Source organism: Denticeps clupeoides, chromosome 10, assembly GCF_900700375.1.
Source record: "Denticeps clupeoides chromosome 10, fDenClu1.1, whole genome shotgun sequence".
NCBI lineage: Eukaryota > Metazoa > Chordata > Actinopteri > Clupeiformes > Denticipitidae > Denticeps > Denticeps clupeoides.
In genome coordinates, this window is record NC_041716.1 from 22,300,572 (window position 1) to 22,328,473 (window position 27,902).

Here is a 27,902-nt window from a genome sequence, read left to right on the forward strand (position 1 = left end):
GAGTCTTGTGTCCAGCGTCCTGCATCCTGAGTTCAGCGTCCAGCGTCCTTTTCTGTGACACACGCCTGTTATAAGCGTCCTTTTTGCACTGTAGGCAGCTGAGTCTTGTGTCCAGCGTCCTTTTGAGTGACGCACGCCTGTTATAAGCGTCCTTTTGCACTGTAGGCAGCTGAGTCTTGTGTCCAGCGTCCTGCATCCTGAGTCTTGTGTCCAGCGTCCTTTTGTGTGACGCACGTCTGTTATAAGCGTCCTTTTTGCCCTGTAGGCAGCTGAGTCTTGTGTCCAGCGTCCTTTTGTGTGACGCACGCCTGTTATAAGCGTCCTTTTTGCACTGTAGGCAGCTGAGTCTTGTGTCCAGCGTCCTGCATCCTGAGTCTTGTGTCCAGCGTCCTTTTGAGTGACGCACGCCTGTTATAAGCGTCCTTTTTGCACTGTAGGCAGCTGAGTCTTGTGTCCAGCGTCCTGCATCCTGAGTTCAGCGTCCAGCGTCCTTTTCTGTGACGCACGCCTGTTATAAGCGTCCTTTTTGCACTGTAGGCAGCTGAGTCTTGCGTCCAGCGTCCTGCATCCTGAGTCTTGCGTCCAGCGTCCTTTTGTGTGACGCACGCCTGTTATAAGCGTCCTTTTGCACTGTAGGCAGCTGAGTCTTGTGTCCAGCGTCCTGCATCCTGAGTCTTGCGTCCAGCGTCCTTTTGAGTGACGCACGCCGGTTATAAGCGTCCTTTTTGCACTGTAGGCAGCTGAGTCTTGTGTCCAGCGTCCTGCATCCTGAGTCTTGCGTCCAGCGTCCTTTTGTGTGACGCACGCCTGTTATAAGCGTCCTTTTGCACTGTAGGCAGCTGAGTCTTGTGTCCAGCGTCCTTTTGAGTGACGCACGCCTGTTATAAGCGTCCTTTTGCACTGTAGGCAGCTGAGTCTTGTGTCCAGCGTCCTGCATCCTGAGTCTTGTGTCCAGCGTCCTTTTGAGTGACGCACGCCTGTTATAAGCGTCCTTTTTGCACTGTAGCATCTGACGTTTCGACGTAGGGAGACGTCGCGCGCGCGCACGTGTCCCGAGTTGGCGCATGCGCGCTGCGTCTCGGTCGGAGGGAAATTCGTCTGGGTTTCGTGTTTATTCAATTTGCTTTGTCAGAAACGGCAGCTAAATCAACGATAGAAGCAAAATGCGCATACTTAGCGGGAAGATGTTTTTTTACGCAAACATTATTTGTCCTTAAGGCAAAAAACAAAAACAAGTGACGCACAGCGTGGGAGTGTCAGCGAAATCTCATCTCATTTGGAGTGCTAGCATTGCTAGCAGGCGTCATTGTGAAGTCCAGAGGAAATGTACATGTCGCCTTCCTGTGCTGTGTCGCTGTGGAAATGAACGTCAGAGCGGCGTGAGGAAGGTTATCCGGACACGCGTGTGGCATGGACGAGGACCGAGGACGCTAGCTTTCTTCCCAGCAGTGACACGGCCATGGCCCTCGGTAGCGCCGTCCTCGTCCCCCCGCATGCTGAGACGCAGTCTCGGATGCGTTGATGCTATCGACAGGTAAGATTGTCCCTGCGAATGCTGTCGCCTGGTTGTCTTTTCTTTTCCGAACGTCACGCGTGCAGAAAGGGCTTTTTATCACCCGACAGTCGCTGCTGTCCTCAGTTTGGAAACTTTGACTTAACGCATGATTCCTGATGTAAATGCATAATAAATATTATAGTTCATTATGTAGCACTTTTTTTTCAATTGTCCAAGTCTGTCTGTCATTTTTATTTCCATGTTGTGCCCTGTCTCTGTCCCATGCTGCTCAGTGTCCACTCACTACAGACGAGTGACTTGTCCTCCCGAACACACTTAAGCCACATTCCGTGTCCTCTGGCTAATCCCTGCTGACAGAACACCTTTCCTGGCCGCCAATCTCCTTACTGGGACCAGTGATGGCTGTTTCATGGTTCTCGCTGAGATATGGTGGCCCCCATATCGCCATATGGGCCGCTAACAGCCTGTTACATATTCTAGTGAATTATACTGACAGTGCGCAATAAACCGGGTTAAAATAACCGAAAAATAACCTACATTTATATCAACTTTTAGGAAATATGACGATATATTAGAATAGGTTTTAACTTGATGTACTGCTAATATATTGTTATTGACTGATGTGATTATGAGATTAGTAGACATGATGCACGGTGATGATCATCCTTCATGCTATTTATATACAGCATCTTTAATGTTCATTTATGTTGGGTTCAGCTTTATTCCCTTAAGTGAAGTCTGTGGGTTTTTGGACTGGATTCTTTATCTAATTGAACGTTGAAAGTTTTGGTGTTTTGCTGAGAATAGGAATTCAAGTTGGTGAAATCTTGAACAAAGTGCAAAGTTCAGCCAAAAAGCAAATAGGTCCGGACCTACATGCTCAAATTGCTCGCGTGTGTATACACACAACATGTGTGTTCTGAACTAATCTGCTCAGTGGTAGAGACGCTGGAAAGTGGGATGGAGGTGATGGCTGGTGAGTGCTATGTTCTTTCTAAACCACTATGTTTTCTGTCTATCTATATACTTGATATACGCGCAAAAGAAAAGTGTTTTGCCAAGAGGTATTTTTGCTTTCATTTTGCTAAATATATGTACTTCACAGAGTTTAATTTGGTTTGAGCTGTTTTACTGACTCAGAAGCATCGCCTCCGACGTTAGTTTCGAGTTCTAACAATCTTTTATTCAAGCTGCCAGGCTAAAGTCATTCATTATTATTATATAAAACCATGACTATCGCTGCCATCTTCGGCGCTGTTTTTAGCATTTTCGCTTTTTACGATCTTTACGCAGTGAATAATTGTATTCAATAATGAATAAATGATTAAAACAAAAGAATAAATGAATCCGTGTGGATATGCACATTTGTCTAATGTAGCGGGTTTTTGCAGAACCAGGAGGACTAAATGCTTGGAACTCATTCTAGACCAGGGGTCGGGTATGGCAAGCAGTCAGGGCCAATAATGCATTTTTATAGGTTGAAAAAAGCCACTTAGGGGGGGGTGGGCTGTCCCTGTAAGTACTTATTGTAAGACACTCTGAATAAGGGCGTCTGATTAATGCTGTAAATGTATTTCATACATGCATTTTCATACCTTTCTACTATTAGATATAAAGAAACCGATCAAATCATTAAACATGCACACTGATGACGATTGCTTGAGCCTCTCACCACACTTCACTCAGTCCACTACATCCTACATGCTAAAGTTGCAAAAAACATACATACTACAATGAAAAGCCGGTGAAAACACGAGCCTACGAAGGCATAACGCATTTAGTAAAGAACAAATGGTATGTTGCATTTAATTAATAGATTGCAATATGCTTTCGTGTTAATAGTACTCTATAATGACTACAGTTAATGTTGCAACAAGATCTTGTTTGAGCTTCCATAGTGCTTATCTTACTTTACAATATAGTACTTGCATTACTCTGTGGAGCAGCGGTGGCCTAGTGGTTAAGGAAGCGGCCCCGTAATCAGAAGGTTGCTGGTTCAAATCCCGATCAGTCAAGGTGCCACTGAGATGGCACTGAGCAAAGCACCGTCCCCACACACTGCTCCCCGGGCACCTGTCATGGTGCCCACTGTTCACACAGGGTGATGGGTTAAATGCAGAGGACAAATTTCACTCTGTGCACCGTGTGCTGTGCTGCTGTGTATCATGTTCTTCACTCCGACTTTGTATTCTCACAGGTATAGTTGTTGTTGCCGTTCTGTCTAAATTTTTGTTTTAGTCTAGTCTTTGTGTCCAGCTGCAATTTTAGTCTTTATTAGCCTTAGTCACTTCCAGACTCATTTTAGTCTAGTCAAGTTTACAGTCGACTAAACGTCATATATTAATCAGAACGACAATTTTAGTCTAGTTTAAATTAATGAAATTTGTACTTAAGTCACTTTTTTTAGTAATGCAATTCTATTTAACCCAGTCAGTATGTCTCAATTATATTCATTTTGTTATAGTTCTTATTACATTTACCAGACGCCCTTATCCAGAGTGACTTGCAGTCAGTAGTGACAGGGAGACACTTAGGGTTAAGTGTCTTGCTCAGAGACACAATGGTAGTAACCTCGGTCTTCTGGTTCACAGGCGAGTGTGTTACCCACTAGGCTACTACCTCCCCCAGCATTTGTCTTGTCTTGTTCTTGCCTAAATGTGGTAAATATGAATTTCTATATGTGGTATATATACCAATTGGACATTGGTATTTAATTTAATTTCAAGTTTGTAAAATTCTAAATCCTGAAAGCGATTTCTGTTGTAAATTCATATTGGTTCTTGAGACTTCATACTTGATACATGCAATAAAGCTATTAATCTTAATTTACAAACTGGGTCATAATTGTGAAGTGATGTACTAGTAGCCGTAATTGAAACTAGTACTGAGAATGAATCAGTAATAGAACAGAGTAGAACAGAATAGAATCTGCATTTTAAGCAAAACCACCTTAATCCGCATATTTTCATTGGTATTATTTGCCACTTTTTCAGATATTTTCCTGTTAATGTTTTCAAGTTAAAATTTAAACATTTTTCTCACAAATTCAGTTTTCAGTTTGTGTTCTTAAGTAAGGTATTTTAAAGCAAAGCTGATATTGACTGAAGCACATTTAGAATCATTTGTTCAAATAATAATTCATAGGATGAAACTTTAAGCTTAATTTAAGCTTAAGCATTTTTGGTCAAGACCACAGGCTCATTTGTGGCTATTGTTGCACTTTTGACTTGTATGGTGGATAAACACACAAAATACTTTCCCATATCAAATAATGTGTTTTTTTTGTTTTTGTTTTTTTTCTATCAGTTTTTAATCACATTTTTTTTATTTTGCCAGACTGAAACCAGAGAAGATAAACTGTTCATTAACATATAAAACCATGACTTTCCTTCTCTGCTATGGGAAGCCATTATATGTATTGCAGATATCCATAATCAGATATCAAAATTAACATTTCAGACATCTTCAATGAAATCCTTCGTATCATAGATGCTCTTTCAGATATCTGCTACATTCTTCCTTGGAGAAATGATGTCATGTTTCCCATTCATGCATATTTCAGATATACAGAATGAGTATTCTATATCTTACTAGGCGAAATGCACATGTTTGATATCTCCAATCCAGTTCATACTATTTACAATATTCATTTTGGTTATGCAGAATTAATAACACATTTCTGATATCCAAATCTAAATTCTCCCCCTTTTTTCATGTTTCAGTGATGAGATTAATAGTGAAATTGACTTACTGTGTGAATTCCTGGAGGGACTGATAGTTTAACTGGTCTATTTCGAGCTTCTGCAGATTGTGTGTCAATACTCCACTGGTTTCCAGAAGTTGGGTTCATGGTAAGGTTTCACCCCAGGGAATAGCATTGCCATTTTGGATGAATTGCATTTAATTTCAATTTAATAATCTGCATTTTAGAAATAACCTTATTTACCTTAAGCACACCAAACATGTTTTTCCTTTCCTTTGCAGTTGGCCCATATTTGTCTCTACAGACACCTCCGACTCTTCTTGGCCTCTCCTCATACCTCCACATACCCCAGAAGCAGGGCAGCTTGGGCAGTGAGGTGGACCACAGCCGTGGGCACAAGACCACCCCTCCTCCCCAGCAGCAAAAAGCAAGCAGTAGCATGGAGGTGGGCATGCGGGTTGTTCGAGGGTTGGACTGGAAGTGGGGCAACCAGGATGATGGGGAAGGCCATGTGGGGACTGTGGTGGAAATTGGTCGACAAGGCAGTACCACCACTCCAGACAAGACTGTGGTTGTGCAGTGGGACAGCGGAACACGCACAAACTATCGAACTGGTTACCAGGGTGCATATGACCTCCTGCTTTACGATAATGCACAGACAGGTAAGATGCGGATAACATGAAAACCTGGGGTTAAGTCATTTTATTGCATTTTCATTATTACCTAAGTTCAGTCTTAGTAGCTCAGAGCAGAATAGATGAAAAAGGGTTCTACACATTAGATCAAAGGGATTAATTAAAGACTGGAGCAGCTCTACAATAAGGATTTCACCAAACCCACACTAGTTCTAGTCGTACTTGTGAGGACTCAATCAATCAAGATGATATACATGGTGGGCCATTTATATGGATACACCTTAATAAAATGGGAATGGTTGGTGATATTAACGTCCTGTTTGTGGTACATTAGTATATGTGACGGGGCAAACTTTTCAAGATGGGTGGTGGCCATTTTGAAGTCGGCCATCTTGGATCCAACTTTTTTTCAATAGGAAGAGGGTCATGTGACACATCAAATTCATTGGTAATTTCACAAGAAAAACAATGGTGTGCTTGGTTTAGAACTTTTATTCTTTCATGAGTTATTTACAAGTTTCTGACCACTAATAAAATGTGTTCAATGTCACCAACCATTGCCATTTTATTAAGGTGTGTCCATATAAACTGCCCACCCTGTAGATTGCACAAAAAAACCTAAATAAAACCAATGTTTTACAAAGCCCGAGATGCCTTCATTTACTTCATCTCCAAGAATGCTATCCCTGCAACCTCGCATGGCGATGCCACAACAAGTGTCCACATCAAGTTCTTTAGGGAAATGGTGTTCTTTTACATTAAGAAAGTTTAATCCTATCCAGGGTGGGAAATTAGGCGAAACTGTTGTTCATGCGAATTTTTTACGTTACCACAAATCTTTATACTAAATGTGTTAATGCTTTAAGATCACTGCCCTGTTTATAAAAGACTGAAACATTCTGAAACATTCCATGCATTTGCCTACATTTATTTAACTTTTTAGAATAACAAAAAAATCTGCTTTTTGACTGCCAGTCAGGCTGCATTTGTCATGTACAGTTGTAGGAAAGTATGTGCTCGTTTGGAATTATATGGAATTCTGAACAAATTGGTCATAAAATGTGATCTGATCTTCCTCTAAGGCATAACGATAGACAAACACAGTCTGCTTAAACTAATACCACAAATAATGTTTTCATGTTTTTAACACACCCTGTGAATATTCACAGTGCATTTGTAAAAAGTGTGTAACCCCCTATACTAATGACATTTGCAAGAACTATATTTGGAGTCAGCCAGTCCAATCAATGAGATGAGATTGGGGGTGTTGGTTAAAGCTGCTCTACCCTATAAAACACACTTTTCGAGTGTGTTCTCAAGAAGCATTACCTGATGTGAACAAGGCCTCATCAAAAGAGCTCTTAGAAGATTAAGAATTGGCTGGAAAGGGTTATACAATTTTCTAAAATTATAAAAGCCGTGCTGTTTATCAGTCCACGATATGACAAATTGTCTATAAATGGAGAAATTTCAGTACTTTTGCTACTCTCCCTAGGAGTTGCCATCCTTTAAAGATGACTGCAATAGAACAATGCAGAATACTCACTGAGGTGACAAAGAATGCGAGAGTATCAGCTAAAGAAGAAAAATCTCTGGAACATGCTAACATCCCTGTTGGCGAATCTACAACATGTACAATGTTCATGAGAGGGCACCACAGAGGAATCAACTTCTGCTTAAAAAAATCTGAGTTGTTTGGGAGACCCACACAATACTATGTGTGGAGAAAAAGAGGCAGAGCAAACAACATCAAAGCTTAATCCCAACTGGGAATTATGGATGAGGGGGCATCTTGGTTTGGGACTGCTTTGCTGCGTCACTACCTAGACAGAAATAATCAAGAAAGTTTGCAGTAGAACTTAAGACCATCTGTCCACCAACAGAAGATGGCTGATGCAACAGCACAATAACCCAAAACACAGAAGTAACCCAGTCTCTCCAGGATTTCGCGATCTTAAATGCCTGAATTTGCTGCAAATCCCTGGAGAAGGTGGGTTGCACAGCTCTGTTGCAACTCGCTGTGAGTGCTTTGCAGGTGAACAATGTTTTTTGTTTGTGTTCCATCACAACGTTGCAGTCGGTCCAGAACCGTGTAAGAGGAAGTGCGAGAGTGATGTTGGCTGTCTAGTATAAATAGTTCCTCAGAAGCAGATGTTTTTTTCACTTCAGATGTTGGAGCCAGTAAAGGCACAGCGGTGTCAGTACGGCCTTACGACAGCCCGCTAAGCCCACTGAATATCGGCCTAGCCAAAGCAGCCATTTTAAGGAAGAAGGACACGCAAAAATAAGTAATGTTTGCACGATCCTTGGAACAAATTCTTGAGGGTAAATGAGCAGCATTCCTGTCGCACGTGTCTGCATTTTTGGTAACACGGGGGGGACGATGACTGATTACGTTTGAGTGACACAAAATGTAAGAAGTGCTGCCATAGTTTGAAATTGCAAACAAGTGGCAATTCAACAAACATGCTAAATTATTTGCATTAATTGCTGCGATTGCAACATTGCAAATTCCTGCAGAAACTAGTCAACAGATTGGCTTCAAAAGACGGAAATTTGCCTTCTGCAACTACAGGAAACAGTTGGTTAAGTTTATTGCTGCTGTAGGAGGGTCACGCCAGTTATCCAAGGCTTCACATATTTTCCCCCCTGCACTGTGACCCACTGGAATTAGTTTAAGCAGACCTATTGTTGGGACTAATTTTGTGTTGTCCCAGACCTAAATCCAATAGAAAATCTGGTGTGACCTGAGGTATGCTATTGTGAATATTCACCCCTTCTTTCTTCCATTTAACATTTTCTTTTCAACTGTTTAACCTCTTTTTACTTTTAGTGGGTAAACCATTTTGACTGTTGATGGTTCAAACCCCACTTACTCCCATTGTGTCCCTGAGCAAGACACTTAACCCTGAGTGTCTCTAGGGGGGGACTGTCCCTGTAATGTAAGTCGCTCTGGATAAGGGCGTCTGATAAATGTTGTAAATGTAATGTAACAGACTTGTATTCGTAAGGCTGCCGGTTCCAATCCCGAACCACCAAGGTACCACTGAGCAAAGTACTGGGCGCATGTCCAGGAATGGGTTCAATGCAGAGGACACAAAAAAATGGGTCTTTTGCCTCAATGGGTCTTTTGCCTGGACACTGCATATTCACTCATGTAAAGAAAATTCTTCACCGAAAAATCCTTTACCACGACATAAACTGGAGGATATGTGAATAAAGGAGCTGAACAGCATGTTGATTGAGGACAGATTTACAGGATATATAAACTTATTGAGATCAGAACAGTTGGATAAGACCTGGGCGGAGCCTGAATTAGAAAATTTCCAGAGTGTGGCAGTATGTTGATATCGCACATCTGAAATTGGTCAGTGGTTGTTGCTGCTGGATGACGGCAGCTTGAAAAACACATTGACATCCAAAAGGACAACATTGCAAGACCGATGCGACCCCAGAGGGAGAGGGTTACACACATTTTCAAATGGTTGTATGCTGATAATTGCATATTTCTATCACATCTTATTGATAAGTTGATTTTCTGTAGGCTCATCTCCATAGCAACACATCTGCTTGGCTCAGTATCTCATTCATTCAGCTTGGCTCTGTACCACCTCCCCAGGCTCTTTACAGCGATCTCTGATCACTCGGATGGGATTCTGTCCGATTAATTATTGTGCTTAATGAAACCTTTAGAGCTCTGAGACTCCAGCTTTCTGTACTGATGTGTCAATATCCTTGTGGTCCAACAGGAACTGGGTCAACCTTTTAGCTAGAACTCCAAAGAAGACTTTCCTCTACGGTCAAAAAGGACACATGAAACTCTATTATGCTTAACAAGCTTTCATTCTCCATTCCACCTTCAGTAACTTCCACAGATGTTCCCTACCATTGGGAGGTCCCCCAATTTTTAGCGTCATCAAAGGGGACAATTGGTTGCTCAAGACAGCTGTTGTCCCACCCAAGTTCCTCCTCTCACAGTGGACCACTGTACGGTGCACTTCTATCTCTACCTCTGCCTTCGAAGACTTTACTTACCCACATATTTTGTCTTCTAATATCCTTGACAAGTACGTGAAAGGGTTTTGAATGAACCTGAGTGATCCTTTATGTCCTCCCTCAGGTTCTCTCTGAAATCTTTGAGGGCCTTTTTCATCCGTTGTTTACCTTCTTTAGCTCTTTTCCCTCCTGCCTGCTTACTCAGCTCTGCCCTCCCTTTTTTCTCTCAGCCAGGTTTTGCAATATACTTTAATGTTTCACATTTTATAGATTTTTCCACTTCAGCGTGGCCTTGACTGTTAAACAAGGACCATGGCACTTCTGGTCTGTGTGCTTATTTGATGCACAATGAGGACAGCAAAGAAAGATACTGATTAAACAGCCACACTTGATGGACACATTCTGGGACACTTTTCAAAGCATTTATTAATTTGTTTGTTTGTAAAATGACAGTTTCACGTTGGAATACTTTGTCCTCTGTAATGGAGACCAGTAATCTTCAGACACCCCAAAAACTTTAATATTTAAACGCCCCTGTGGTCCGAGTATTTATTTAGTTAAATCGTTAAATGTCATCCAAGGGTTGGTGCTGATTTACATAATTTCCTGATTTGTAATTTTACATAAAACTTATTGTACAATCAAGTGTCTTCATCATGTGCTCTATATCAGAATTCTATAAACCTTTCCTCTCTGTTATTTTTAAGGTATTTATTTACGTTGCACTGTATATTGCAGTGTAAAATATGGTCCAATTCTTTCTCATTCTCTTAGGTGTGCGCCACTCTAACATCATATGCGACAGCTGCAAAAAACATGGCGTCATGGGTATGCGATGGAAGTGTAAGGTGTGCTTTGATTATGACTTGTGTACTCAGTGCTACATGAACAACAAGCATGACCTAAACCACCCTTTCGAGCGCTACGAGACGGCCCACTCCCAGCCGTGAGTACCACTCCTGATATTCCCTCTCCTACCTTTCACACTCCATTATCTGCCTCTGTTTTTGGTCTATATCATTCATGCATGTTCATGTGCTTTTGTTTTTGGTTTTTTTTTAGTAAAAATTTTCATTTACTTCATTTTTCAAGTGGTCTACCTAGTAAATTTACAGCCTCCTGCCTTATGTTGTTCAAGTCACCCTAGAACTGTAACCAAGTTATGTGCTGTAAGATTTGAGGTTGGGCCTTTTAAAATGATTGTGATTATTATTATAGCAGTAGTTGTAGTGGTAGAAATAACTGTAGTAGTAGTACCAATATTTTTACTAATATTCATAATCAGTATTTTATATGGTAACAGTCAGCTGTATAACTTGCCTGGGATCAAGAACATTGGTTCCTTTTCAATGTTTGTGAATCTTCTCTGAATGGCCTGCAGCAAAATTGTTTCTGCAGAACCCACTCTGTCTTCGTTGTCTGCTCATTCCTCCTAAGGCCATTTTAGTGTCGAGATACTTGGAATGAATTATGTCTTCAGCTATTGCTGTCGATGAGCTGATTTCTTTTGGCCGTTCGTCAAAAGGTCCAAGCACTCCTTGTACATTCTAGAAACATTCCCACGCCTGCGTGTTGAGTGTAGCTGGCAGCTCAGTCCAGCCCAGTCATTTTCCTTGCAGTGGCCACCATATCATTGATGCTTTGCAGGGACTGCAGATCTCAATCTCAACCAGCTATATTGTATTCGTCCAGCAGATCCAACATGCCATTTTGGAATCAACAAGTGCTTTGATTGTATTTCTTGCACTGTTCTGAAGAATTATGTGTCCATCGTTGGTATGGATCCCACTACGGGGTCAGACTGTGCAAGGCCACTGGTCATGATAATGTACCTGGTGGAGTGCTCAGAGCGTGTGCTGACCAGCTGACGTGTCCTTTCTTTCACTGGGCCTCCACCATCAGAACAGAGCTTAACAACTACCACCCAGTAGATCACAGATCCTCAGTAAGCCACCAGACACACGTGGAGCAGCGATACACCCACATTTTCAGCTCGGAGTTCAACGCATCATTCCTCAGAAGCAAGTTGGGCTTGCTTCACCTTCAACTGGATCCTGGACTTCCTCACTGAGAGACCGCAAACAGTCCAACACAATCACGCTGAGCACCGGCACGAGTCCACCATTTTTCACCTCCAGCACCAGCATGAACCACCAAATCATAGAAAAGAAGAGGTGTGTTGACTTGCCAACGCCTCTGACCACACCTCTTCAAAGAATTGTACGAACTGCGTAGCGTTTTATTGATGCCTCTCTCCCCAGCCACCCCTTCATGAACTGTTCACCCTACTCCCATCTGGAAGAAGCATCAGGAGCATGTTTGCCAGGTCTGGGCTGTCTTCTCCACCCTTGCTCTGTCTGACCACATTTTTACCGCATTTTTATTCACATAATGTGCTACTACGATTTAGAATCATTTGAAATAATGTATTGATTGCCATGGTTAATATTTAGCCCTTTTTTGGTAAAAGGTTAGGTTTTTGTTCAAACGCCTGCTTGTTGGCCAGCCTGATAAACAACACATCACAGGTGGTGACAGTTCCAAATAGGCTAAGTGTTTACTGACCCTGATCTCATAGACCATGCGTCAATTGTCTGAAATCACACATTAATCCTAAAGAAAGTTTCTGTTTACATGCATGTGACTCTGTGTTTATAATAGGTATGTTCTTTTTATTTATAGAAGCTACCCTTATGCATGGTGTAAAAGAAAAGTATTTATGGAATCTTAACCATACATTTCTTAATGTTTGTACCACATTGTTTACTTGGCGCTAACAGCATATTCCTTTAAATAAAGAAAGAAATGGATGAATTTCCAGGTATCGCTGATTTATAGTAGCTTATCCTATACTTAAATGTCTTCCTTGTGTGCCTGTGTTCTAGAAGCTGCTTAAAAGGCAAGGAGTCATCCGAGGGATATGTGTGTGTGGTAGGCTTTTAGGCTTTAGCAGTAAAGGGGGGAAGGTAGGTGTGTGTCAGGGATTAGGTAAATGCTCCAATACCTGAGTGTGTTTCCATCTGTTCTACCCTGAATAGCCATATTACCTTCAAGCAAATCTGCCTCCAACACAAACTAGAAAAGCGTATATGATATTTTCAAAAGGCAAATTGTTGCATGGATGAATTTAGAGTATTTACGGAAGTGGGTTGAGTCTGAGGGATGTATCTGGATGTGTTTGTTATTTTGTCGGTGGGAGGCTTATGCCAGCCAAGGCGGCATCATTGCGTCCATTTATCAGCAGGCAACGGCATATAAAAAACATCTTCATGTCATTTTTGGCATTATGGGAATTGGCAGCTCCTTTGCACCAAGAACTGATCAAATCTTTACTATAAGGTTTGTAGCTTTTCTGTCTTTTCTGCCTATTGAAACACAGCACAGTGTTATAACCGTAGATTAAGTCATTCGGATTCTTTTGGTTCTAATTTGCATTCAGTTTAATTGCAAAAATTTGTTTCATGAACTCGTATTTGTAGTGTGTATTGAAATTATTTTGTATTACAAAAACTGTATATCAGAATATTTTTATGAACTGCAAAGGGCAGTTATACAATCTATTATGACATATTCTGGCCTAGGTTGCTTAAGGTTGTTTATATCTTTGTACTATGGCTTTAAATGTAACTGTGTAATATCTTATACATTTATAATTCATTTTATAGGTTGTACCATAGTATAGGCAATTAAATTCAGTTGGGAAGATGCATCATATTTAAGATGCATGTCCACAAGGTTTGATTCATGTGTTTAAACCTCTAATTTTCTGCTTAATTTGAGAAAAATACAAGAGATCTAGGACATTTGGGAATTAAATTTGTCTGCTGACTATTAAATATTGAAAGGGTTACCTATATAAGTTATATTGTGTTCCCCCACCTAAAGGATATTTTTACACTCTTGGCCTTGTGGGCAACAACAAATATCAGCTAAAGGAATTCGTGTGTAGCTCACATCAGTTATGTGTTTTTTACATAAATACTGAATTATTGTCTTTCTATTCTTGTCAATCCTTTTCTTTAAAATAACTTATGAATTTCAATAATTTAATTCGCAGGGCAGATAATAACAGTCACTAGTGTTTGAATTTGAACAAAACAGTTAGATGCTGCCTCTCTAAAGGAAAACATTATTAGCTAAATGAATAATTTTTTTTAAATTAAATTAATGAATTGTGCCCCCTCGGCACATGGCTGTCCGATTCTGGCCTTACCACAGTCCTTCAGGTGAGGGAAGAGGCACCTCTCAGTGGTGGGTTGGGGCTGCAAACTGCAGACAAAATCCTGATTAATAATCAAAAATAATATCTTTTAAAATAATAACAATTGTGTGTTGCTGCTAAGTTCCAGCTAAGTTCTAGCATTAGTTGTACATGTAAAACTTTCATGGTAGTGTTTTGAATTAACACATATTTACAGAAGAAGAACTAAACCTCAAACTATTTAGAAACCGGTCAGGCTACTGTAAAATGTTTGATTTGAGATTATATGAGAAATCCAGGTTTGATGTTCCTCTGTATTCAGAATTAATGATACAACAGGTGTAAAGGTTTATATATTCTTTCACACGAAAAGTGTCTTCATAGTGAGCACTCACATAGCTTGGGTTTTTCTGTCTTTTATACACAGAGTGAGCTTGGCACCCAGACATAATCTGTCACGCATCATCCTGAAAGGAATCTTCCAGGGAGTGAAAGTTGTACGGGGACCAGACTGGGACTGGGGCAACCAAGATGGTGAGTTTTCAATTGTATTGTTATTTTAAGGTAGGCTGAACAAAAATACAGTTTTTCTAAATCTTGTCTGTATTGTATTGAGTGCCTCTGAAGCATTGTTGCCCCCCATCATTCGTTATTCCCTACCTTTTTCTAGATCTCACTATTGCCTTCATTTGCCTGCTAGACCCATATTTCAGTGTGATGGCCATTTCAATGGACATCTGTCTTATTCCACTGAAGGGCTGGAGAGGCTTTTTTTGCTTTTACTTTGGGGCATTATAGGAGCGCACCATAGATATTTTCTTTTGGATCTTGTTGAGCCTTGAAACCCAATGGATTCTAGATATCTCTTTACAATTCCTGTAAATACATGTGCTCTTCACACTTGTACATTATGCAATTTTATGGATATTTCCATCATTGTGTGTAGGTGCTCCCCTAGGACCCTGGAAACGTGTCTGTCTTGACCTGTGCTTGTGATTTAGTTACTTCCGTGTGTTAACACTGATGAATGAGTCAAAATGTCCAAATTGGGGTTATGTTGTCACAGAAATATTTTTCATCCATTCATTCATTAGAAAGAAAAGATCAACAAATCTTTAAGTTAAGAGTTTGTATATAAGCTTTGTGTTATTGAGTGCGTAGTTGATCATGTTGATCGTTGATATCTGGGAAGTAAGGTGTAGTGTAGATGTGAATGACTGATGTGAATAATACCTGAAAAGCTGCTCCATATTTCATCAGCTGACAACTAAATGACTACTTTCTTTGAACTCACAACTTGTTCTTTTCTTCTGAAATCAGTGACCCAGTGGATTATCATCTTTTTTTTTTCTTTTTTTCTTTTTTTACCCATTGACATCATTCATGGTTTTCTTTTATTGCTTTTAACGCTGTGATGAGTGTCTTCTGTTTCCTCAATGTTTCTGTTTGTGTGGTTGGCGTGGTGGGGCTTCAGGAGGAGAAGGGAAAATTGGGAAGGTTGTGGACATTCGTGGTTGGGATACAGAGTCAGGACGCAGTGTTGCTAGTGTCACATGGTCCAACGGAACCACCAATGTGTACCGCATGGGTCACAAGGGCAAGGTGGACCTTAAATATGTCACAGATGTACAAGGAGGATTCTACTACAAAGAACACCTTCCCAAGTTAGGTAAGGCATTTCTTATGTAAGAAAATACCACTAATTATATTACGTTTTATTTCTGTTATTACCATAATATCAGACATCTCTGTGTGTGTGTGTGTGTGTGTGTGTGTGTGTGTGTGTGTTTTTAGGAGAGCATGCTGAACTGCAGAGGCAAGAAAGTGCAGATGGACACACCTTCCAACAGGGAGACAAAGTGAAATGTCTCCTGGAAGTGGATATCCTGAAGCAAATGCAGGAGGGCCATGGAGGCTGGAATCCTAAAATGGCTGAGGTACAATTCTAATCATTACCATGGAATTATACTTGACGAAGGCATACATTGGTTTGGTGTGATATTTATGTACTTTTTAAAATCTGTGTTCTATTATTTTTAAAGAAACAACATGTAACCTCTCCTGCATATATTTTTCACATATGTGTGTGTGTGTGTGTGTATTCTTTTCACAATCGTTTCACAATTAATTTATTCCACAGCAGCCAATATTGCCAATAATTTGGTAATTTTTGGATTGAAATGAGCCTGTTTCTTCACTTGATGAGTTATACAGTGACTATAAAACATGTGCATTGCTGTATTAAATTGATCATTAAACTTCCTGTTTCTGACTACTTCTGAACGTCTTAAATAAAATGAATTTGAGTGGATTTAGTTCAGAATAAAAACATTTTTTTGTGTTTTTATGTTGCAGTACGTTTGCAGAATTGGTACAGTTCACAGGATTACAGACCGAGGTGATGTGCGTGTGCAGTACAGCAACAATATTCGATGGACTTTCCACCCTGGTGCACTGACCAAGGTTAGTCCAGGTTTCTCTAACTACTCACTCTGCGCCTTTCTCACTGTCACCAGGTAAGCGGCCTGCTAATGAGTGGTGTGTAAGGCCAACGTTGTCTCCTTGGTTCCCTCTCTCACCTGCTGCAGGTCAACACATTTGCAGTTGGGGAACTGGTTCGAGTTCTGGACGACATTGACAGCGTGAAACGTCTGCAAGTTGGTCATGGAGAGTGGACAGACAGCATGTCACCTGTGTGTTTTCATTGCAGTAACGCATACTGGACACCGTACTGGTTGCACCAACTAGGATTAGTCTTATGGTTCTCTATAAAAATAATGGTTATCTATAAAAATGGATTGATATATTCACAATTTGAAAAGCAGTTATAATATATAAGCGATTCATAAAAATAAAATGAATAGCACAAGGCCACATTTTGACACCACAGCCACAGCTTTGGTTTAATTGCCAATGGCAGTTCATCACTGTTGTGGTGCAACCTTAAACTTAGCTGGTGCAACCCGCAGATTTATTGATATATTTAAATCATATTATAATAATAAATGAATGGACAAAATTAATATTAATAATCACAATTCACTTAACAATAAAGTACTGTGGGCCAGTCTTCCTATGATACAGTTACATAATACCATCATCGAATTTACAGTAAAAGTCCTTCAACAAATCAACGTTTTATGTTTTTAAAAAACATTTTTTGGGAAGGAACCGCCAAACAATTCAGTTTCTCTTATAAAATTGACAACCAGGGTATTGATTTACTATCATTTGAAGAAGGATAGTGTTGTAGTCTGTGTAAAGACCACAGTGTAATGTGTAAATGTGACACACATCCCTCTCACGTCTGCCATCAGGCCCTGGGCCAGTTGGGGAAGGTGCTGAAGGTGTATGCTGACGGAGATCTCCGTGTGGCATTTGGGGGCCAGACATGGACCTTCAACCCAGCTTGTCTCTGCTCCCAGCCAGTGGAGGTGGATGCAAATCTGATGACAGCAGAAAACCCGAGTGAATCCGGATGTAAGGGGGATTGTGGGAGGGGCCTTCTGCCATGTCCCACTGAGTCACCAAATCCATTTTTTCATCGCTCCCCTTTTCATTTCTGCAAATAACAAATCCTTGTTTTCTATCACTCCTTTTGATGAATTAATGTGCAGTGAAGATGGAATTTCAAGGGTTGAGAACCAGAGGAGCATATGTGACATTTTTATGAAATTGAGAGTGGTGTTGATAAATTCAGAGTTAAATAAGTGCCCTCAAGTTATCACCCCTTTATTAACTTATAGTTTTGACTCACTTGTGTGTCACTTGTGTATGCATGTTTATGTGTGTGAAATGCTCATGTGACTGGAGGCCTGCTTTGTGTGGGGACATTTTGACTCATTCTCTTTGCAGATGTTTTTGTCTCCTCCTGTGCAGTGTATGTCACATATTTGAGTCCCTCCTCCGTCCATCTGTCTTTTTGTCACCTTCTTTCTTTTCTCTCTGTATGTACACAGGTACAGTAATGTCAGTCCTGGAGAAGCTTCTCTCTCAGTGTCCTGAGCAGGACAACCCAGCCAGGCTGGTTATTGAGGCTGCTCATGGCAGTGCAGCCAAAGTACGGGAACTGCTACAGAAACATCCAGATAAGGTCGGCAGCCAAGGATTACTGTAATCTTTCCTTAAACGATTTCCAGGGAAGAGTTTAGTCTGAGCGAGTGTTCTGAATCTCTGCTATGTCTGCTTGTGTGGGTGTAGGTAGACATTAAGAACCAGGGAAAGACAGCTCTACAGGTTGCAGCTCATCAGGGTCACATGGAGGTTGTGAAGGTGTTATTGCAGGCCAACAGCAGCATTGAAGTAAAGGATGAAGATGGAGATACAGCTCTGCATTATACTGCCTTTGGGTAAGTACAAAGCACACTGGGTTCTGTTTTAGACCTGGCACTAGAAGTCTTACCTCGCACGTGAACATTTGAATCAAGCACGAATCGGTCATTTTGGTCTCGTAGCACTTAAGAGTTTAGAAAACCATGTCTATCCTCTGATAATCTGTAGTTGCAAATGCTGACCACAAGATGCCACTACAACATTTTCTTCACTGTAGCAGAGAACATTACTTATTACAGTGAAGACAGTCATATCACTCATACTTACTTACACATGTACATGCGTACACACTGCACAAAATAATACTATATATATATAAAATATAATTTTTTTTCTTCTTCTAGCACTTAACAATCTCCGAGCATGCTCTTTGTTGACAAGTTAGGCCTTATCAGGGCTCTTAGTTTTTCGTAAACTCAAAATCTATAGAAATCGAACGAGAATTGCTGCTGTCTTCCTCCTGTAAGTCGCTTTGGATAAAAGCGTCTGCAAAATAAAGTAAAGTAAATTACTTCAAATAATCAGTTGTCAAATAATAACAATAATAATTCAAATGTCCTTCTAAGTATTTAGTAATTGATATGCTTAGTTGAAGGGTTGCCTGTTTAATGGTTTCAGGTGTGTTGTAGTAAACTAGCCAGCGTGCAAGTCGATATAAGAATATTAGAATATTTTCTGCTGTGTAAGAACTGTCTTCAGCACAATCGCTCAGCACAATGCTGGTTTCTACAGTTTTCTACTCAGTGGCATCATCATTTGTCAGTCAGTCAGTCAGTCAGTCAGCTTCAACTCAGATTTTATTAACATGGACACTCCAAAAAATGAGCACACAGTGAAATTTGTCCTCTGCATTTAACCCATCACCCCAAGTGAGCAGTGGGCAGCTATGACAGGCGCCCAGGGAGCAGTGTCTGGGGACGGTGCTTTGCTCAGTGGCACCTTGGCCTTCTGATTACGGGGCCGCTTCCTTAACCGCTAGGCCACTTATGGCAAGATATATTGGAGATGGGAAATACTCCAGGATCGTGTACGCCTTGGTCTGTGTTGAAGACTGGTTGGGTGGGCTGCCAACAGTGGTGGTTGCTGGTCTGGTTCCCCAGGATGGCACAAGCGCTCAGATAAGAGTATTTAATGGGTCAACGTCACCCCTGGTGTTTATCTCTGGTCTACCTCCCATTCAACTGCTAAGGGGAAACACCATTATACTGAAACACAGACAAAACAAATGACATTTTTAACAGACAGGAAAATACCCAGGTTTTAGCACCAGTCTCCAACACATGCAACCTGTGCCGCTTCCCCACCAGCCTAATACAGTGTGGCAAAAAAGTATTTTATCAGCCACCAATTGTGCAAGTTCTACCACTTAAAAAGATGAGAGAGGCCTGTAATTTTCATCATAGGTATACCTCAACTATGAGAGACAAAATGAGAAAAAAAATCCAGAAAATCACATCCTCTGATTTTTAAAGAATTTATTTGCAAATTATGGTGGAAAATTTTGTCTCTCATAGTTGAGGTATACCTATGATGAAAATTACCACTTTTTAAGTGGTAGAACTTGCACAATTGGTGGGTGACTAAATACTTTTTTGCCCCACTGTAACTCCAGTGGGTGAGAACGTCAGTCTGCTACCTTCCCAGACGGGCAGTAATGACAGGTGGGTTGTAGCACATTTGGACTACATGCACTATTTGAAGAAAAGCGGCACTGCACAGACAGCGTTATTACCTGAGGAGGAGATAATCAATCAATCAATCAATCAATCAATCAGTAATGTCCATAATTTCATAATGCAGACCAGATATAGTGGTGACTGTGTTTTTGTGTGTTTTGTGTACAGGAATCAGGTGGACATTGCCCGTCTATTGCTGAGTAAGGGAGCCAATTTGAACCTGCTAAATAACTCAATGTGCACTGCCCTTCACATTGCTGTCAATAAAGGCTTTACTGAAGTGGTCCGGGTGCTTTGTGAACATTCAGCTGATGTCAACCTGCAGGTAAGATGGTATATAAGATACAAACTCATCAGCTGACTAAATGAGGCAGATTATGTGGCATCACACAGGCAGAGAGACAATGGCATGTTATGTTCTGTCTCTGCTTCTGTGTGGTAACACAGAATTTAAGCAGGTTTACTAAATGTGTCCATGAGTGTTAACATGCAAAAACCATTCACTTAAATAAAACAAATAATTAAAATGTCCATGCAACATATCCTAAATATCAAGCATACTTAGAAGCAGAAGCACGGATCGAATTTCATGAAGTTGTCTCTAGCTTCCTCATTTCTCACAGCTCCATGTTTTATCTTAGTAAATCACTCAGTATAGGTGCATGACCCTCCGTTACATGAGGAAATTGATTCAATGCTTATTCAATTGATCCTTAGTATTCACTTCATTTTGAATACTTATGACAGATACGTGCTTCAATAATAGTTTTCCATCTTTTCATTAATTATAGTATGAGGCTGGCTATGCACATTTCTGCAGGTTTGTTCTACTGCATAACTGTTTGGGTGGAGCACCTTGGGTGGAGTGGTTCACACTGCTGGTGTATGGACGGTGGATGGGTAGATTATCTTTGGAGGAGTGAAAGCTGCCCTTCAGAACAAATGCACTGATCATATCCCATTGTGGACAGGACTCATATGGGGATACGCCACTGCACGATGCCATTTCCAAAGACTTCAGACCCATCATCGAGATTCTGGCAGCCGTGCCCAACATTGATTTCACTCTGCAGAACAACCGAGGCTTCAACCTGCTACATCATGCTGGCCTCAAGGGCAATAAACTGTGAGTACCTTACACACAAACCAAGAATGTTTGGAGCCACACAGTCAAGGGTGTGCGTTTGAATCCAAGTTTTGCTTGGATTCTTGCCTTTCAGCCACTGCCAAAGGCGTGGGGGCTAGATCGCTGGCCAGACCAGTCACTCCTTACTCCAGCAGCTGGAGATATTATCTCTCTAGCATTTTCCAGCTTCTCTGCTCAGTGGGACTTGTCAACATTTCCACACTTTTATGACATTTCCAAACCTCTCTCCAGCTCTCTCCTGGATTAATGAGCTCTACCTATTGCTTGAGTCGTGTTTGGGGCTGGTACCTTGTTGTTGCATTTGATCCCCTGACCTTCTGGTCAGCATTTAGAGTATCTACCAAAGAACAGCACTACATCATACATTAATTAACTTCACTGTTTTCTGACTAGAACATTGAGACACCACCACTGTAAAGGTTTTTGCACATTACGCATAATGAACTCTGCTTCACGATTGTCACAGCTTGTTCGGCTCTCCCAGGTCTGAATGGCCCCATGCAATGAACCCAACTCGACACTAGATGATAATCGTTTGAACGTTGCATAGATTTATTTTCCTGAGGGGACACTTTTCCCTTTTAAAGGGTTATGTTCTATAAAAGGATGTACAGGATGTGTGCAATCTGCCTTAACAAAATGTCAATGTGTCTAACACATCTGTCCCTTCTTAAAGATGTAGAGAAATTTACAAAATGAACAGATGCCTGCACATAGAAAATCTTCATGGACGAATACAGAGTCCCAATATATGTCACGTACAAGCTTAAGGCCCACATAGTTAATACAAACTTCCTATTATTAGGACTTAATTCAGATGATATCTTTCAGCCTACGGAGCTACCAAGTGAACTTTTGAGATTTCTTATGTTTGAACCAGATTTTTTTATGGCCAATCATCATTTGCACAGAAGTCCTTTACCACTCTGATTCATATCCAGGAAGCCAGTCCCCTCCATCATTCCTCAATTATTTCCCACATTGAAGTACTTCAAGTAGATCCACATTTCCAAGATGCCAGAGTATGCTGTATTGTTATTTGGTGCATTTGCTCTCACAGTCCCTACCAAGAAGTTCGGATCCAGGGTCTCTGCTTTGAGTGGATGAGGGACAGACTATTTCTAGCTAGTTCTTGTCCTCCTCCTGCACCAGGTCCTTCTCCACCAGCTTGGTGGAGGAAGTTCTGCGTGAGGCCTACAACCCTGTTCTGATTTTCCAGTTAATAACATTTGAAAAAAAAATTCTGCCAGAAACTTTGAACTAACCAGGAACTCAAAGGCTATGCTATAGATAATGTTAACATTAAAGCGATTGGACACTTTTAACTTCTGTAAAATGAATTTATTTCTTACAAAATATGACTCGTTGCATTAACTGTCATTGAGAAATTTGCATTCTTTTGGAGAAGAAAATGCCAAATAGCGACTTCTACTGACTTTGTTATGTGTAGCTTTATGGTTTCATGGCTGGAATTTGGGTATTTTATGTTGCCTTTGTTTACTTATTGTAAAAGTTTAGGACCATTGTTAAACTGTGAAGAAAAGACTATTTATTTATTCTTCAGGCAGATTTATTGGTTGGCAAAAGACCCAGTCCACATGCTTTTACATTTTTTAAATTTTTTTTATTTGCTCTTTTTAGGGCCACAGAAACCATCCTGGACCGGGCACGGCAACTGGTGGATGTGAAGAAGGATGATGGGTTCTCAGCACTGCATCTTTCTGCACTTAACAACCACAAGAGTGTAGCAGAGATCCTCATCAAAGAGGCATGTGCTGTAGGGGTGTAAGAGTTAGATAAGTTAGTACAGTTAGATTTTTAAATGTATTCTATTTGCACACATTCAGACCACATCCCCCTGCACACCCCCTGATGATGCCACATGTTTTTTATTGAAGCATTCTGATCTCCCGATACTTTACATTTTGGTCTTCAACCCATTGGCTGGTTTCATGTGAGACATGGTGTGCATGCGCATAATAAACCCAGCTCACAATAACCCTATAGAGACTTTTTATAGAACTACACGCATATACAATTACATACACATAACCTTTTTTTTCAGTTCTGTTGGGATTATAAAACATTTATATTTGTTTAATGCTTGCATAACCAATTGCATAATAGGGTGGTAGTAGCCTAGTGGTAACACACTCGCCTATGAACCAGAAGACCCAGGTTCGAGTCCCACTTACTACCATTGTGTCCCTGAGCAAGACACTTAACCCTAAGTTGCTCCAGGGGGGGACTGTCCCTGTAACTACTGATTGTAAGTCGCTCTGGATAAGGGCGTCTGATAAATGCTGTAAATGTAAATGTAAATAATTATTTTAGAGAATTGTTTTATCACATTCTTAAGTCAAAAGTTTATATTAATTTCCTTAGTACTTGGTACTAAGGACTTGGTACTTGGTAGTTGGTACTAAGGACTTAATACTTGGTACTAAACCCTATACCTCTCTGCTACTCAATCCACTAAACTTTTATCCTGCGCCGCTAGTCAAATCACTTCATGCTTACTCCAATTTAAAAACTGGATGATTATTTATCTAATGAGGCCTGAAAAAGCATTTCACTGCATATCATACCGTGTATGACTGTGTACGTGACAAATATAATTTGAATTTGAACTGAAGATTTAGATCCAATTGAAAAGAGGGTCTTTTTACATTCTAAAGTTACTCTTTACTCACTGATACCATTTCATGGCTGCCCACTGCTCAGTAAGGTGATTGGTTAAATAGGTCACATTTTGTTGTCAGTCACAATTTGTGGATTTGCACACATGAGGTGGATTTACTCGCTACACCAGCAGGTGGCGCCAGCATTAGTCCAGTGTACAGTGGGTAGAGAAGAGATTCTTTGACTACGAGATGGAAGCAACCACAGAAAGAAGAATTTAATTGGGTATACGCTTGATTCTTCCGTCTATCCACCCACAGGGCCGCTGTGATGTTAACATCCGTAACAACCGCAACCAGACTCCACTGCAGCTGGCTGTCACACAGGGCCATGTGGAGATGGTCCAGTTGTTGGTTGCTGATGGTGCCAATGTCAATATTGAGGATGAGGATGGTGATACTGCCATGCACACGGCCCTTAGCCGACAGCAACTGGCCAATGTAATGGCCTCGGCTGAAGGAGAAGGCTTGTCTCTTTACAGCCGAGTGAGTATATACATTTTATTTTATATCCACAGAATTCTTCTTACTCTAGCTGTTGCATTTTGTCTGTTGAAGCAGCTCTGTCCACATTCAAGATTCTTTATTTTGTCAAATACACCCAAGTATATTAAAGTCAATTTGAGAGAAACTGAAGGCTAAAAATAAGAAATAAACTATAGTCAACAAAAAAACATTACAGGACTAGAGTGCTTGAGCATAGGAGATCCTCCTGTTTTACCCCTAATTCTCCTGAAGCATTGACAAGTCTGATGGTCCTGCAGAAGATGTTTGGTCCATGTCAGAACATCAGTAATATCGGGACCCAGATACTTGCTGCTCACCCGCTCCACTTCAGTCCTGTTGATGAGGACATAACACACAGAAGTAAAACAGTGGACATGACCATGGCCTTTTCAAGTCACCATCCTAGAAAGCACATGATTAAATGATTTAGCCCTTGACAAGGTTCACTGGGGCAGTGGTGGCCTAGTGGGTACTGCCCACTGCTCACCAAGGGTGATGGCTAAAAGCAGAGGACACATTTCGTTGTGTCACCGTGTGCTGTGCTGCAGTGTTTCACAATGACAATCATTTGCACACAGCTTTGATCAACAGTGTGCAGTGCTTTACTACTGACAGTGTAATAATGGTTGTGTGCTGGTGTGTGTCTGTAGCTCAGTGCTTCCGGGCTGCTGGGGAACATCGAGCTGAATGTCGGCGCTGCAATTGCCTGCTTCCTCGCACAGGAGGGCGCTGACATCAATTACGCCAACCACAAGGGCAAGAGCCCATTGGACCTGCTCACCAACCACACTGTGCTACAGCTCATCAAGAGCTTCTCGGAGAAACACAGGTTTGTGTGTGTGTGTGTGTGTGTGTGTGTGTGTGTGCGCGTGTGTGAATTTGTCCGTTTCTGACTGTACGTTTGTTCATGTTTAGGTTGCAGCAGCTGCAGGCGATCTCCTGTGGTCAGGCAGGTACCGGCAGCAGTCTGCGCCGGGTCCACACCACACCCAACACCATGACCAACCTGGCGGTGCCCACCGTGCCCGGGCCCAGCGAGTGCCTGATCTGCTCCGAGCTGGCGCTGCTCGTTCTCTTTGCCCCATGCCAACATAGTGTGGCGTGTGAAGGTCAGAAGATACATGAATGTGTTGGAGTAGATTTTATTATTTTATCAGTTACACTGAGCCGGTACTGTTACCATAACGGTTATCTTTTACATGCACTGTTTTCTGTTTGATTTGTTAGTTATAATTGATTTAATGAATATGAAGTAAAGTAAAGTGTGAAGTGATTGTCACTTGTGATACACAGCAGCACAGCACACGGTGCACACAGTGAAATGTGTCCTCTGTATTTAACCATCACCCTGAGTGAGCAGTGGGCACCATGACAGGCGCCCGGGGAGCAGTGTGTGGGGACGGTGCTTTGTTCGGTGGCACCTCAGTGGCACCTTGGCAGATCGGGATTCGAACCGGCAACCTTCTGATTATGGGACCGCTTCCTTAACTGCTAGGCCACCACTGCCCCAATATATTTTCTCATTTCCAAATGGCTGAATTCTACCTTCCATGATGCAGAATGTGCTCATCGAATGAAGAAATGTATCAAGTGCCAGGTCACAATCACGAAGAAAGTCCGTCAAGGTAAGCCGTGTCGTCCGAGGCTGGTCGTGTCTCGGGCGGAGAGTGTCTCACTCGCTCTTCTCTCGCAGATCAGACCGAGGTGGACACCAGTCCCGCTTCAGAGACTTCAGAGCAGCACAACCTGCTGGAGCAGCTGCAGAGCCGCTACCGCCAGATGGAGGAACGGATCACCTGCCCCATCTGCATCGACAGCCACATCCGCCTGGTGTTCCAGTGCGGCCACGCCTCATGTATGGACTGTAGTGCCGCCCTCAAGACCTGCCCCATTTGCAGGCAGACCATCCGCGAGCGAATCCAGCTTTTTGTATGACACACACACACACACACGCAGTTTCCAGCAAGTGAAACATTACCGCTCCTCCTCCTGTTTGTGTGCTGCATGTTTTGGGTGCGTGTTTCTGTACGCCCAGCTTCAGAGGATTCTACAGCCCACTTGCCTGCTATTACTGCTGCTACAGGCTTGAGCAGGGCTATGGTCGAGGGTGTGTGTGTGTGTGTGTGTGAGAGTGAGTGAGTGTTTTGTGTGTTATTCTGAGCACTTGCAGACACAGGTTTTATCTGCTCCTTCACTTCTTTTCTAAAAGAATCCAGCTGTTTCTGGACCAGGACCCTGCAGTGTGACAGCATGTCATTGCTTTAAGGCCACTGTATGTATTTAGCTCTCTGCTATTCAGGTACACTGGACTGCCGTTCCAAGGACTGCATCAGAAAAAAGGGCCGATATAAAGACAGCTGCAGATGATGTAACCAACACATACCATTAGCGCTAGTTCTCAAGCATCCCACAACCTGTATGCTGTCTTCAAGCAAGACACAAATGGCTTTCAGCTATTTATGAAGATTAGAAGGGCTTTCTTCCATAAAGCATGAACTTTTATGTGCTTTAAATATTGAATGAACATTGATAGAACAGTATTGAAATTTGTAGGCCGGGTGTGGGCCCAGTTTCTTTTGAGGATCGATTTGTCTTTTCTATGTAATAATCAGTTCCAACCCTCAAAATAACCCATACATGCAAATCTACATGCAAACCTCTTCTCTTGTCAGCACTGGACTGTTAATCCACCACACCACACAATCCTGGTTTTCCCAAGGGCTTATCGTATTCATTAAGATATTTTTTATCTACTAGCTACTTTTCGAGGAAATGCAGTGTTTAGAATTTGAATGTTAACAGAATGAGACTGAATTGGCCTTGGGTTAAGACCGCAAGACAGGGAGAAGAGGAAAAGATTTCAACATCAGTGCCAAATTCATTAAGATGTTAGATTTAACTTTTAAAATAGTCATTGTCAAAACTGAGTGAGGTCAGGTGAATGGATCCTTGGTCCTCATGATCCTTTTGCCCCTTGGATTTAATACTAAGTAGTAAATACTTAGTACAGATCTGTAAACTTACATGCGTTGCTTCCTTTTAGGTGAAAAGCATTACAATATAAATACGTTATGAACTATTTGGAATGGGGAGACAAGCGAGCCAAGATTAAGGTTAATAAGATTAATACATACCTACTGCACATTTTCTATGAAAAAAAAACCCCATTTAGACATGTAATTATTACAGTGAATTGTTTATGCTTGTCCAGTTCAGTACTTGGAGGTTTGATGTTGGCCTTACTGTCAATTTCAGCAATGTTGTTGTTATTTTGTTGTTGTTGTTGTTGTTGTTTTTGTTGTATTCTGTAAAATATTTTGCATTAAATAGGAAACTTGTTTTATAAATTCAGCTGTTGCAGTCATTGATATGAGAGTATCCAGTATAAAGGCGTGGCCTACGATCAACTGCAAAAATATAATGCAGTAAAATACTGCATTCAGTCCAACATTTCCTGACAATATGTCACTTACTAAGGTCCTTTTACCTCCCTTCCTGCTCCTTAACC

General features: G+C 41.3%; 1 protein-coding gene across 4 annotated transcripts; it reads left to right on the forward strand.

The window, feature by feature from the left end:
- The first annotated feature begins 935 nt into the window (after positions 1-935).
- Positions 936-27,741, forward strand: mib2 (MIB E3 ubiquitin protein ligase 2). 4 transcript variants are annotated; one of them, XM_028993613.1, is made up of 19 exons: positions 936-1,534; positions 5,501-5,881; positions 10,625-10,796; positions 14,479-14,585; positions 15,526-15,720; positions 15,846-15,988; positions 16,407-16,514; positions 16,640-16,744; positions 17,369-17,531; positions 18,011-18,144; positions 18,252-18,400; positions 20,228-20,384; positions 21,031-21,185; positions 22,848-22,974; positions 24,149-24,373; positions 25,045-25,223; positions 25,310-25,503; positions 25,954-26,019; positions 26,088-27,741. In XM_028993613.1, exons 1-19 carry the CDS (start codon positions 1,522-1,524, stop codon positions 26,327-26,329), a joined length of 3,015 nt encoding a protein of 1,004 aa, XP_028849446.1. In that variant the 5' UTR covers positions 936-1,521; the 3' UTR covers positions 26,330-27,741. The 4 variants fall into 4 exon arrangements, with proteins under 4 accessions (XP_028849446.1, XP_028849444.1, XP_028849448.1 ...); XM_028993611.1 differs by lacking the exon at positions 936-1,534 and adding an exon at positions 1,554-2,492; XM_028993615.1 differs by lacking the exons at positions 936-1,534; positions 5,501-5,881; positions 10,625-10,796 and adding an exon at positions 11,950-12,176.
- Positions 27,742-27,902: the final 161 nt, after the last annotated feature.

What these genes read in the sequence shown, in the direction of transcription:
- mib2 (XM_028993611.1), top strand. Translation starts at nt 2,393, where the DNA reads ATGCTCAAATTGCTCGCGTGTGTATACACACAACATGTGTGTTCTGAA. An exon ending in TACAGAAACATCCAGATAAG is followed by an intron (nt 18,145 to 18,251) that starts GTCGGCAGCCAA and finishes GTGTGGGTGTAG; the next exon opens with GTAGACATTAAGAACCAGGG. An exon ending in GCTTGTCTCTTTACAGCCGA is followed by an intron (nt 24,374 to 25,044) that starts GTGAGTATATAC and finishes GTGTGTCTGTAG; the next exon opens with CTCAGTGCTTCCGGGCTGCT.